Genomic DNA, 13,471 nt, shown 5'->3' on the forward strand with positions numbered 1-13,471 from the left:
TTGAAAATTACGGTACAATATTCAAGGTGAGGACGTATAATAGATTTTTATAAAGATAAAGTGCCCTGCCGTCATTCATAAACTTTCAATTTCTCCATATCAAGCCCATCATTAGCTTTTGACAACACATGATTAATATGTGAACAAAAATTTAATTTACTATCAATAAAAATACCTAATATCTCAAGATCATGTCCATTCAAATTGAATTGCACAGGCCTTTTTTAAGTGTTATAGATAAATATTTGCATTTATTAGCATTAAGTTTTAGCCCCCACTTCTCCGTCCATTCCACGAGACCATTCAGATCCTTCTGAAGTGAATAAGCATCTTGTGGAGTGGTAATCACTTTAAACAATTTCAGATTGTCAGCAAACAACAGAGACTCTGAATGATTAAATTTTAAAGGAAGATTAAATTAAATAAACTAGGTCCACAGATGGTTCTCGAACACACAGTAATTTCAGAGTAAAAAATGTACGTACCGCAGGATTATAGTACATTGTCGTTTACAGAAACGAATAAATAGACACGATGATTTATGTAAATTTAGCACCCTGGGAATTAGGCCTTGTCTTAAAAATGAGTCCAATTTTTTTATTTGAACTCATTTAAACAAACCCAATTTGTGTTTTGTATATAACATTAGAGTTGAGGGATGTGGAAGAGGATAGGAAGAACAATTTTTAAATAATATTCTCTATCCACTCAGTAACGAAATATTGTTTTAAATGTTTTATAGGCCTATCAATAATATACCACTAAACACAGTAAAACATTTACAATTTATAATACTCTTTTAAAACTGTCCCTGTTATAGTCGATTGAAATAGTAAAGTACATGTAACGATACACCACTACGACGTTTATATTTTTTATAATTATTAATTAATACAAAAACGTTGAGAAGCAACTGTCAGTTATCTACCCACAGTCACAGTAATAAATGTTCTTTTTATATTTTGTTTATATATCTAACAGTAACCACATTCACAGTAAGACAATTTTGATTAAAATGGCAAAAATGGTTAATACGTACAGTATTATTTACAATATTGTCAAAGTATTGCAATACTATATAAGTTTTATTCTCCAAGGGCCCATAAATTTACCTACTTGTGTTAAACCAAGGGCTCATAAATTTACCTACAAACTGGGAGTCTGAGAGATTGGAATGTTCCATTCATCGCAAATCAATACATTTGTATTTAACGTATATTAAATCTATCAAAATAGTAATATAATCAGCCTGTCTTCAACATTATGATACTGTACTCGAGCTGTTCAACCGGTTTTCAGCTATTAAAAACAATTATCGTAGGAGGAGATAGGAAAATGCGAAGCATCCTCGTATTATTGTGTGCAGGTATTTTTCATGAGGACATCCATTAGACAGTGTATACCACGATCGGAAAACACCCCTATTTGGGGCAAATCGTTGAACCTAAATTTGTTTTAATTGTCAATAACTAATTATCTAACTAAATTTAATTAGTAAACAGGGTTACATCAGGTGGTTAAAATCAGTACCGAGATTCTAACCAACTTTATATACCATCGAGTAAACATTCTAAAAAAATAAAGCGCGATTTACCGAATTTTTCCCTTACGTAAATTTATATATAGAAGCAGGCCCAGGATCGAGCCCTGTGGAACGCCCGATAACACAGGGAGCCAATCAGATGTCTCTCCCCCAATGACAACACGCTGTTGTCTATTAGCTAAATAGCTTTTAAACCATCTTAAAAGTGAACCGGATAAACCAAATTTTGAAAGTTTAAAAATAAGCAAATCATGAGAAACAAAATCAAAAGCCTTAGAGAAATCGGTGTAAATCACATCGCACTGCTTCTTGCTGTTAATTGCATCGTATGATGTAGCAAGAAGCAGTGCGAGGTTGGTTTGACATGATCTTCCCGAGACAAATCCATGCTGCCTAGGACTGTGATGACAAACCATCATGCACAATGCGCTCAAAAATCTTATACACCAGCTAATGTAGAACGGTTAACAGCTAATGTAGTAAAAAAAATTTTCTCCCAGCTGATGTACAGTTACTATCCCCAGCTAATGTAAAAAATATTATATATTTTACAAACCTATGTCCAGGCCTCGATTCTTACCGCAGCCAGTGCCGTCGGTGCCCTCCAAGTTGGCCTCAATGCCCTCGAAAATGAATAGCACCCATGGCCACTACTGGCCTGCCCTTTTTTTTGCGTTGGCCGTGAGTTCCCTTCCCGAGTTTTACCACAATAAAAACCACTGAAGTAGATAGAAAATAATGTCAAGAAGATTTGTTTACACGACTCGGACAAGATGCAAAATTATCGCCTGTCTTCGCTGCAAGGGGATTTCCCTAAACGCATTTTAATACACAGTAGACAAAACAACATCGAACATATTTGTGTAACCAAAACAATCGTCCTGGCCACCATGCGTGGTAAATCATGGTATAGATAGTACATTAAAATACAGGGGTGTACACTTTTAATAATCAAGCTAAAAACCTTCCTCGATCGGATGTCACTGAAAGTATTAAAGTCGCACCACCCCGCCTCAATAATCGAGCTAGCCGCCTTCTTTAAAAAAAAATTACACGCACTCCTAACCTTGCCAGCCTATCCTCCCGCCGCCGATCCGATCGGATCGAACACACGCAATTCATTGCATTGGGAAAACAATTCCATTTGACGCACAAGCACTCTCTGATAAGAAATTTCACATGACGTCGTATGTGTGTACGGACGAAGGATCGGATCGTTGGGAAAACAATTCCTTTTGACGTACACGCACCCTCTGATAAGAAAATACCATGTGCGTTCCTGCATGGTGTAGTCCATTATACGTGTAAAATTAGGGGTGTCAACTTTTAGTACCAAAGTTAAACCCGCAGAGAGAGGGGTCGGCGTCCGTCCGTGTTTTGAATTCTTATAAATATGGATTATACTAACAAAAAAGCTTCAGAAATCGAAACTCGGAAAATAACTATAATTTATATTCAACTACATAATGTCATTGGCTTGATTTTTACCGTGGTTAACACTCTGTGTACGAATAGTTGTAGTTAAGGCCTACAAACAAATTGTTTTTGTATCATGTTTTCTCCGTCCGCTGCGCCTTTAGTGCTGCCATGGAACTATAGATCCATGGTGCTGCTAAGTGCTTGCTGTTGTTAGGGTCTTTACCTGTTGGGCCTTGGTTGGCTTCACATGCCTTTTTTGATCACATTGTTTGAAACTAAACGAAACATTCAACACAGGACGGTAAACTGTAAACGCTAAACATCGTACCTTAATAATTGTTATTTATATGGATCGTAAATACACATAATATTTATATGAAATACAAAAAGATGTAGACAGTCCTCTCCTACTAGTACTACTACTACTACGCAATCTAATGAATGAATTTTGCTTGTTTCCGGTTGAGCCCGGGTGGAATTTTTTTCAAAAAAACAAAAAAATTCCACCCGGGCTCAACCGGAAACAAGCTATTTTAAAATTTTGGCCTAGTTATTAAAATATTTTTTAATTTTGGCCTTGGTGCCCCTTCGATTTAAAACAAATGGCCTTGGTGCCCTCCCATTTGGCCTTGGTGCCCCTCAAATCAACGAAAACCGGAGGCCAAATGGCCTTGCCCCTAAAATCCCCAAATTCGAGTCCTGTATGTCTAAATGCATCTCTTTACTTAGCTATCTCGTAAACGACTGACATTCAAAATGCGGCCATCTTGTAAGCGACCATACATCGTAAGCAACCACCCTCGTTAGCGACCACCTCTATTGAATGACCACCTCTCTTAAGTGACAACCAACTCTTGTAAGGGACTGCTTTTAAAAACGACTTCTCTTAACAAGCACAGAGAGGTGGTCGTTCAATAGAGGTGGTCACTTACGAGAGGTGGTCGTTACGGGATGTTGTCAATTATGAGAAGCGGACCCTTAAGAGAGGTGGTTGCTTATGATGTGTTGTGGTTTTGAGGAGGTGGTTGCTTACGAGAGGTGGAGAGATTGATTGATTGATACGTAAAGAGAGAGGTGGTGGTCCTTTAAAAGAGGTGGTCATTTACGAGAAGTGTAGTCTTAAGAGAGATGGTCGCTAATACGAGAATTGGTCGATTATAAGAAGCGGTTCCTTAACAGAGATGGTGGTCGTTCAATAGAGGTGGTCGCTAACTAGGGTGGTGGCTTACGATGTACGGTCTGTTTTTTGGGAGGTGGTCACTTACGAGATGTTTTAAAAGTCGGTCACTTACAAGAGGTGGATAGACTGATAAATATGTAAAGAGATGCATTTGCACATGATTTTACTAGACATAGTTTTGTAAAATATATAATATTTTCTACATTAGCTGGCGACAGTAAAACTACATTAGCTGGGAGACAATTTTCGTTACTACATTATCTGTTGACTGTTCTACATTAGCTGGTGTTGATTTTGTATTTACTACATAAGCTGGAGGTTTTACTACATTAGCGGTTGTAACAAGGCTAATTCCTAGATGATTCTTGATGTATTGGGCTGAAGACATCTTTGACTAGAACAATGTACTTCTTACATAGCAATGTTTTGACACCTATTATATTTCTAACAGTCTCTTATAATAATTTTATTAATATTTCTTTTAACATTTTGTACAAAAATATATATTGTACAGGTAAAAGTGAAAGTGAAGTTTGATAGGAAAGGAAGTCGTGGAATATTATCATGTAAACATATTGCTTTGAAGAATAAAATGAATTGGAAAGAACTTTGTGTAGGCAGTAGGATTATTGGTAATTATAATTATTCATTAGTATTTGTGGAATTTTCAAAAGAGACGTAGAATGAATCTAATAATTATTTCTGTTGGGTACGCTTCCCTGTGCATAGCATTGTTTGTCATCGTCAATCTAGAAAAAGGCCTAACGATTACTAAATTAAAAGCAATACTGGACCATTTTTACAACATCGAATGGATTGTCAGAAATGGGTAATGGACATATCATGGGTGCGGGTTTGCTGTAAAAGGTGAGTTCCCTTGAACCATAAAATCCCCTAGCTACGGGCCTGTTAATGGTCAAAGCCAGAGTGGCAACACCCTGGCTTTGCTTGAAAAGCATGTTGTGGAACTGCTCTAGCTTATGAATATACAGTTTGATTGTCAAACAGATTTGATTGGTGGTAAAAATCTGTTCATTCTGTCAAACAGAAGATTCAGTTGTGTTTGTTATCAAAGTTTTGTATCTCACTTTTATTAAGTTATACATTTTTTTTTTATAGCTAAATATGACAATGATGCTGATAGTACTATGAAACAATGCCTATATGCTGGGATTATTGCAGAAACTCCATTACCTTACAATAAACATAAGTGAGTTAATCAGGTGTCATCAGAACTTTACTAATTACCGACTTTAATTTTGTTACAAATTCACAAATAGATTATATTTAATTTAATAGACTATACTGATATTAAATCATGCCAGGTGTCTCAAGGAAGATATCAAAGCAGCAATAAAAATAAAGCACATAAATTTCTTTTAAAAAGAAGATGATTTAGAAGATGAAATCTTTCTTTTTAATTGTTTTGATCTTACCGTATTTATTTGAATAAACATAAACGGCCCGCTTTGAATAACAACCCATTAGAACATCGCTTAAAATAAACCAAGCATTTTGATAGAATTTCTATTAAAAGTAAAAAATCTACTATGCAAGTAGTGTATACTCTGTTACTGACTCACCAAAAGGAGGTGTTATTTTGATATGGCCTACACATATCTCTGGCTTGTAATTATAGTGTTTATTCCATTGATAAATTTACAAAGATATAGAAATATATCTGAAAACAGTTAAAATCCTTGTAAAACCTTGATAAAATGTTAATACACTTCAGAGCCTATATGTTAGGCCTTTGTTGATTGCAAGATGCAACAAGATTGGTGTTTGTGCATGCCAATGAATTTGTTGCCAGAGACTGTCTTTTCTATCCTTTCATATTGGCGAATTATGTTGGCCATTAGTTTACCAGAAATATTGTTTCCCTGCATCTCCAAATTAAGAATGTAATATTTAATCTATATTTCTCAGATTTTTGGTATTTTTTGATGATGGGTTTGCTCAGTATATGGACTGTGATAACATTTACAAAGTCTATGAAGCAAGTAAGGTTTTGATTTTAAGCATTGTTTAGAGATTAGTGTTATCTTTCTTGGCTCCATCTAATTAATTATTACGGTTAAGAGGCCAGATATTTTCCGTTTTACTATGTATATTTTGCAGTACAATCAAGTATATCCACAGTTGTTAACAATGTGCATTATAAACAGCAAATTTTCTCCTAACACATTAAATCATGTGTATTTAGTACGATGATTACGATCATAAGTACGGAATATGGGATTATCAATCGATAATCGACATGCTTAATATGTTCTTAAATAGTTAATACCTCATAATTAATGGACTCAATTTTGTTTATGACGATCTCACGCTGGATAAGAACGTCTCTAAGGCACATACCACAAGTTGTCGTAGTTGAAGGGTTTTTATGGCTGTTTAGTACTAGGTCTATTATAATTGCACACACTTTTAAATGGACGCATCACAACAGCAATGGCCAAAAGATTCATCAGGCAAGTATAACATAGTTAAATAAAAACCTGTTTTCAAGCTATTAATTTAGCGATGATCAATCCACCATATTTGAGACCAGCATCATGCTTCTCGCGACGGGAAATTTCCTGGAGAGTCGAGCGGCGGATCATGACTGATGAGTGAGGCGGGCGTAGCTTAAACTGGTTAGGGCCTATAATTTTGCACAGTGGCAATTAAATTTAATGTTTTAATTATGTCTGGATATAAACAATATAAAATTAAGTTTTTCCTCTGCAATAGTATTTTATACATACTGTCAATTTTGTTCTGCCTAAAACTAAAGTTGTGACTGTAAAAAAAATGTCTTGGGTCAAATTGTCCATAGGCTGAAAAACCCTTGATTTGACTAGCATGAAAGCATGTCTTTTTGACAATTTTAACTACCACAAGCTTGGAGTGCGTCTATACCTATATTCAGCTTTTTGTAGACTTTAACTATTTTACTGTAAATTGTTTGCAAAGTTTGCTAGTGGAAAAAAAAGTGAATTTCAGGCCCTGATGATTGGTATCGAAATAAATCAAATCAAAGCAGCTAAGATGAATTCGCTGTATGTACGATAAAACAATCAAGATAAGCTATCTAATAATGTCGAACCATCGCCTAGAATCACAAAAATAACATAAAAAACCTTTTTTGGCAGGAACAATTTTTTTGTTCTTTCTTTCTGGGTTTCGGCTTTTTGATCGTTTATACTGCTTTTATTCTGCTCATCATTACACAATTTTCTTTGCTTTCATCGTGCCTACTGTCGGTTGCCTGCTTTTGTGCAGCATGGCTGATTTGTATGACATTTTGAACGACTTGTTGATGCCTAACAACAATCGAATCCAACATCATTCTCGTCAACATCAAAGGGCTAGAACTAGGCCTGATGATAAAGACATTCGTATTGCACCCCATGTTATCAGACGAAGATTGGGTGATTTGGCCTGATCAGATCAAGCATCATTGAACAACAACGAACCAAATCGGAGGCTATTTTGAATATAGCAATTCTAATCTCTGGAATCCGTAAGTTATGTCAATAATAGTACGCATTTTATGTTTTTGATCGCTGCTTGCCTACTAAAAATTTTAGTATAGGCCTACCTAGGCCTAGTAGGCAGTGATAAAAAAAAAGGCCTCTCTACTAGCCTATGTAGGGCCTAGCATAGAACCCTACTACTCTACTACTACTAGGCCTAGCCTAGCTATTTGGGCCTACTAGCATACTACTAAGTTAGGCTAGGGGATAGCCCTAGCTAGGCTTAGTATTATGGGGGCCTAGGCCCTCTCTAACCTAGCCTATATAATTTATAAAATACACAAATGGTGGTGCTAGGTAGTAGGACTAGGTATGGCTAACAATAACATGTTCCGTCTAAAGAAAAGTATAGTGTGTATTGTTCGGTGAGCCTACACTCCTACATAAATTATTTGTTGGGTGAAGTTTAAAATTGTACCTTTCAATCCAATCAAATAAATAACATTTTTATAAACATTTGTTTCACCTGTGTACTGTATCATTTATTTTGACTTTAGATTTATGAATTTAATTGTCCTTATTATTTTACTCCCTTACAAAATAAAATATCAATCTAGTAATACTGTGCTTTTACAATTAACAATATTAATAATAATAACTGATATTATTTTTATGTATTTTTTTAGTGTCTGCTATGTGTGCACCTGCAGCCACCATTTGGAGCAGGAACCGCAGCAACCAATGGTGGGACATTGACTGCTTAATGCAATATGATGACCGTCAATGGTATGAGAATTTCAGAATGATGAGGGGACCATTCCATCTACTGTGTAACCAGCTGCATCCACATATTGTACGATCGACCACCTGGATGAGACAACCTGTCAGCATAGTGAAGCTAGTAGCGATGACGATCTATCGTTTGGCAACCGGTGAATGCTTTAGAACTATAGGTAACCTGTTTGGTGTTGGGAGAACAACTGCATATGAGGCGTTCTGGGACGTGTGTAGAGCCCTGTGTACTTACCTGAAACCTATATATGTTAAACGCCCTATTAAGGTGATGACGTTAAACAGATGTTGGACATTTTTTAACGTAAGATCGGTTTTCCCATGTGTGGTGGGACCATAGATGGTTCACACATCCCTATAATTGCACCAAATGTATACCATACCGACTACTATAATAGGAAAGGATGGTATAGTGTTGTGTTACAGGGGCTGGTGGACCACGAATACAAATTTATAGACTTTGATGTTGGCCATCCTGGCAAGTGTCATGATGCATATGTGTATGAATCGTCCAGATTATTTAAACGGCTGACAGAAGGAACATTCTACCCTGCACTTACCAAAACAATTGATGGTGAAGAAATCCCTATTGTATTGCTTGGCGATTCTGCCTATCCACTATCAAAATTTCTAATGAAGCCATATCCCGAAGGTTTGGCTAACCATCCCAAAAACGTTTTAATGAGAGATTGTCCCGTACACGCATAATAGTTGAGCACACGTTTGACAGGCGAAAGGGAAGATGGAGGTCGATTATGAAGCGTAATGATACAAATTCACAACACATTCATGTTGTTGTGACTGCATGTATTGTACTCCATAACTTTTGTGAAATCTGGAACATGGACTATGAAGAATTTGTCGACAATGCACTGGAACAACCTAATGGCAATCAATATAACCCTGATGAGGATGTTGCTGATGAGAACCACATCCGCTCAACCCTTACACAATATTTTGTGAACCACCCATATTATTAGCTTTGGTAAAAGTATCATACAGTTGTAAATAATCTAAATACTAGGATTTACCAAATGCAGTATCATGTTAATTGTGTCCCATTGATACAAATTGAAATGCAGTACACTATTATTTAAATAGCTGTAACCTTTACATGTTAATAAAACACATTGTTACAGTATTTTCTAAAATGTAGTTTATCTGTTTTATTTTTGGTTGTTGTATTTTAATATTTAACACATGCATGATTTTTACGCTATTGATGTGGCCTACTAATGGGTGATCTAATGTCTGACATCTGACCCCATATTATGCCACATCTTGTTCGGTATGATGGGGAGCAGCTGTGGTGACCAACTTCTTCTGTTATACTAGCAAGCATGAAGTGACATTGCAATTAATTTCAATATACCGGAACCTATTCTAATAAAATCTGCACATTTACAAAATATCCCACTGACTGGTTCACTTTTTTAAAGACTAAAAAACTGAAACACAAACATTTTCAAAATCTTGAAAAACCTTTTAATATCAGAACTAACCAATACTGCATTGTACAATAGCACCAATACATGTCATATAATTTAGCACACAACACAACTATAGAAAAAAAATGTTAGTGTTAAAAGTTATTACAGTATATTGAATCTGTGTTAAAAACAATTGCTGATCTAATTGGTAAAACTGATTAAATTCTAAAAATATATACAGCAAGCACATAATAAAATAAAATGACAAATGCTGTAGTAGAATTATTTCTAGTAAGTCGATGCTTAAAACTGTATAGTTATATATAGAGCATGGTACGCTTGAAAACGATTTGATTTGGTTAAAATGTAATCCTCTACTATGCAAATAAGCTTTGGTTAAATATATATATCAGTACATAAAAATTGACAAGGTGTTTTTGCTGTTCTATAAATACATAAAATGATAGGTTATGTTAAAAAATAAATGTTAACTACAAACTAACAATAAATAGAAACTTTGGCAATCAGCTGTCAATGTAATGTTTTTGAATAATGGGTCAATATTGCTTAAATTCAAAACAAAATTTGATCCCAACTAATGTATTGAAAATGTTGCAATAAATCTGAAATTAGCAGTTGAATAAACTATATATTATGGGGATCTTGCCAATATGTGGGACCACTTTGGTTGTTACCACCAAAAATTTGCATGGCATTACCAAAGATGCCTGCCAATTGTAAAAGAAACTGATTGTTCTCCTGTCTATGTCTTTCATCTATGGCCATTTGCTCCAATCTCGCTTCATGATCACGGGCTTCTCGTTTAGCCTCACTTCGCTTTCGCTCCTCTTCTAGGCTCCTTTCCCATTGGAGACGTTCCTTCTCCAAATCAATAAGTGCACTGGATGACTTATCAAGTTGCTCTTGTTGATGATCTATCAGCTTGGTCATTGATTTATCTATTGCGTCCTCAACTTGAGACTTCCTACCACGTCTTTTTCTGAAAACCGAGCCTGGTGCAAAACAAAAATGTAACTAGTCGAAATTTTAAATAATCACAAATGCAAGTCATTATAACCATCAGCACTGCACAAGTCATGTTACATTAACTACCATCATCCATGTTATCATACACCACCAACATTCATAAGTCATGGTACATTAATCAACATTCATGTTATTGTAACCATCAACATTAACAAATATGTTATCATACTCATCAACATTCCTAATTCATGTTATCGTAACCTCAAACTTTGGAACATTCATGATTATCATTATCCATCCAAATAATAATTATCAAACAAAATAAGATCATTACCGTCATGTTTCGCCTGCTTCTTCCGCTCCGTGCTTAACATGTCTTTCGCCTGTTTTGGTGCAGGGCCATCATCCTGTGCTGGTGGCGGTCGAACTTCAAATGAAGAGTCCGAATATAATTTTAATCAATTTCATTATCTTTAGGTAAACATATAATGATTATTCCAAAAAATAATTAAAACAATCAATGTATCAATCAATCAATGTATTTTTATCTAATGTTAACATGCAATTAAATTTGGTTAATTGCTGATTGAAATGAGACACCACCTAAAATAACAGTTAGATAATTGATGTAAATCACCATTGTTTATTTTCAATACAATTTACTAGTGAGTTATTTCAGAACAATGAACAACATGAAATATGCAAATGAGAGTGAGTGTGTAGCAGAATGACAATTCGACTGCAAATCTGTTCCCTGGTTAAATTGCTGAAATATGAAGGGAAAAAAATAAAGATATACCGTACGATACATACCTTGGTGCTGTGTTTCCAGACTTGAATCATGTACAGATTCAGCATCAGTCGGTCCTGTGGCCGGCTCAGCAACCTGTCCCTCATGATTTGATTTGATTTATTCAATATCGGCTCATTACAATTACAACAGAATACAAAATAAAACAAAAAACCAGGATTGTCAAAAGCGAACCCAATTACTGTTTAAAGACTTTCCTTTAACAGAAATAAAATATAATATAAATATAATATAGGCTAAATGATGGTTAAAAAAAAAATGAATTAAAATAAAAATAGCAAAATAAAGAAAAAAATGGTTAAATAAATTAAAATCTAAGACGTTAAGAACAAAAAAACCACAAAAAAACCCAGGGAAAATCAAAAGGAAGAGAGGCAAGGAGAGGAGAAATCAGGAATGGAAATAGTGTTGGCGAAGACTAGTCACAAATTCTCGAAACCTGCCAAGGAGAGCAAGGTCTCTTAAATCTGAGGAAAGACCATTCCAAAGTTTACAGAATCTAGGAAAGAGTGAAGTGAAGACAGACAGTTCGAGCAAAGGGTGGCCTGAATAGAAGATCAAATTTGTGACGAGAAATCATCGAGATCAATAATAGTGTATAAACATTTGACAACAAAGATAATAGTTTGGAAATCAATCTGAGAAGTCAAAGAAGGAAGATGAAGAAGAGCTAATCTTTAGGCGTAAGTAGGACGTTCAAAGTGTTTACCCGGAAAAGAGTATTTTGTAAGAATGCGTTGAGGTTTTTTCAAGGAGAGTAAGATGGGAAGCCAAATGTGGAAACCACACAGGAGCACCATATTCCAGATTCGGACGACACAAGGATTTGTAAAGTAGAAGAAGAGAATGAGAGTCATTGGTACCAACAGTACGACGGATAAATCCTAAAGTCCTGGAGGCAGAAGAGTGAACAGGTAAAATGTGGTCGTGCCAAGAAAGGGTACTATTAAGGGTAATGCCAAGGTATTTATGGATGTTAGTTAGAGATAGAGGGATATCATTAAGAGTGTAAGGGTAGAGAGTGGGATTTCGAGAGCGAGAAACGTGCATAACTTTACATTTATTGATGTTAAGTGACATTTTATTTACGTTGGACCAAGAAAGAATATTGTCAAGATCAGATTGTAGGATAAGGGAATCAAAGTTTGATTGAATATTCCCTGAAGAATATTGTCATCAGCATATTGGAGAATATTAGATTGAAGAGTAGAGGGAAGATCCGAAACAACATGCACCAACATTTCCTCCTCAGCCTCCGAACCACTTAGGTCGCAATGATGATGAGCTTTCACATTGTTCATTGGTCGTCTCCCTGAAGAATTACAATAAAGTATATAACATATAGGTGGGGGGTGGTGAGGGTAGCCACCGCCAAACTCTGGGGTGGTGCACCAGTGTCTATAATTATTAAGGATCACAATTATTATTCGTGTTTTGTGGCCTGAATGTCAACCAACGAATCTAGCCCTCCGTCAGAGGTGGGTCAGAGGGGACTAACCGAAAACCGGGTAGGCCTATGTAGTCTACTACTACTACTAGTGGTGACTGCTGCCTAGGCCTAGAGAGGTTAGGCCTAGCCAGACCCTTGCTCGGCTACCCTTAGATAGCCTAGAGAGAGAGGGTAAAGGTGATAATTAAAATACATATTCCTACATTCTTATCTAATATTGCGTCGTAAAACGGCGATGTTGCCCGGCCACGTCCCGATATTTTTTTTTCAAATATTCGATTCTATCGATTCGATTCCCAGGTATTGTATTGACAATCCGGGAAGGTTTCGATGAGCCTCTCACATATACTGGTCCACACTCTTGTATTTCATGCTTTTAAAACCTTCCTGATGGGTCT

General features: G+C 35.9%; 1 protein-coding gene and 1 long non-coding RNA gene across 3 annotated transcripts in view; both read left to right on the forward strand.

Annotated features, from left to right (window-relative positions):
* The window catches only part of LOC144844447 (histone-lysine N-methyltransferase SETDB1-like), a 258,872-nt gene that overhangs the window by 43,608 nt on the left and 201,793 nt on the right, over window positions 1–13,471 (forward strand). For both annotated transcript variants that reach the window (XM_078701370.1, XM_078701379.1), the window contains exons 5-7: window positions 4,657–4,774; window positions 5,262–5,352; window positions 6,072–6,145. In XM_078701370.1, the coding sequence (XP_078557496.1) occupies window positions 4,657–4,774; window positions 5,262–5,352; window positions 6,072–6,145 (283 nt within the window). The remainder of the gene's footprint in view (window positions 1–4,656; window positions 4,775–5,261; window positions 5,353–6,071; window positions 6,146–13,471) is intronic.
* LOC144847768 (uncharacterized) lies at window positions 7,293–9,536 on the forward strand. Its single transcript, XR_013613789.1, has 2 exons — window positions 7,293–7,650; window positions 8,290–9,536. It is a non-coding gene; the product is annotated as an uncharacterized LOC144847768 (long non-coding RNA).

This window comes from Antedon bifida, chromosome 1, assembly GCF_963402885.1.
Source record: "Antedon bifida chromosome 1, ecAntBifi1.1, whole genome shotgun sequence".
Lineage (NCBI taxonomy): Eukaryota > Metazoa > Echinodermata > Crinoidea > Comatulida > Antedonidae > Antedon > Antedon bifida.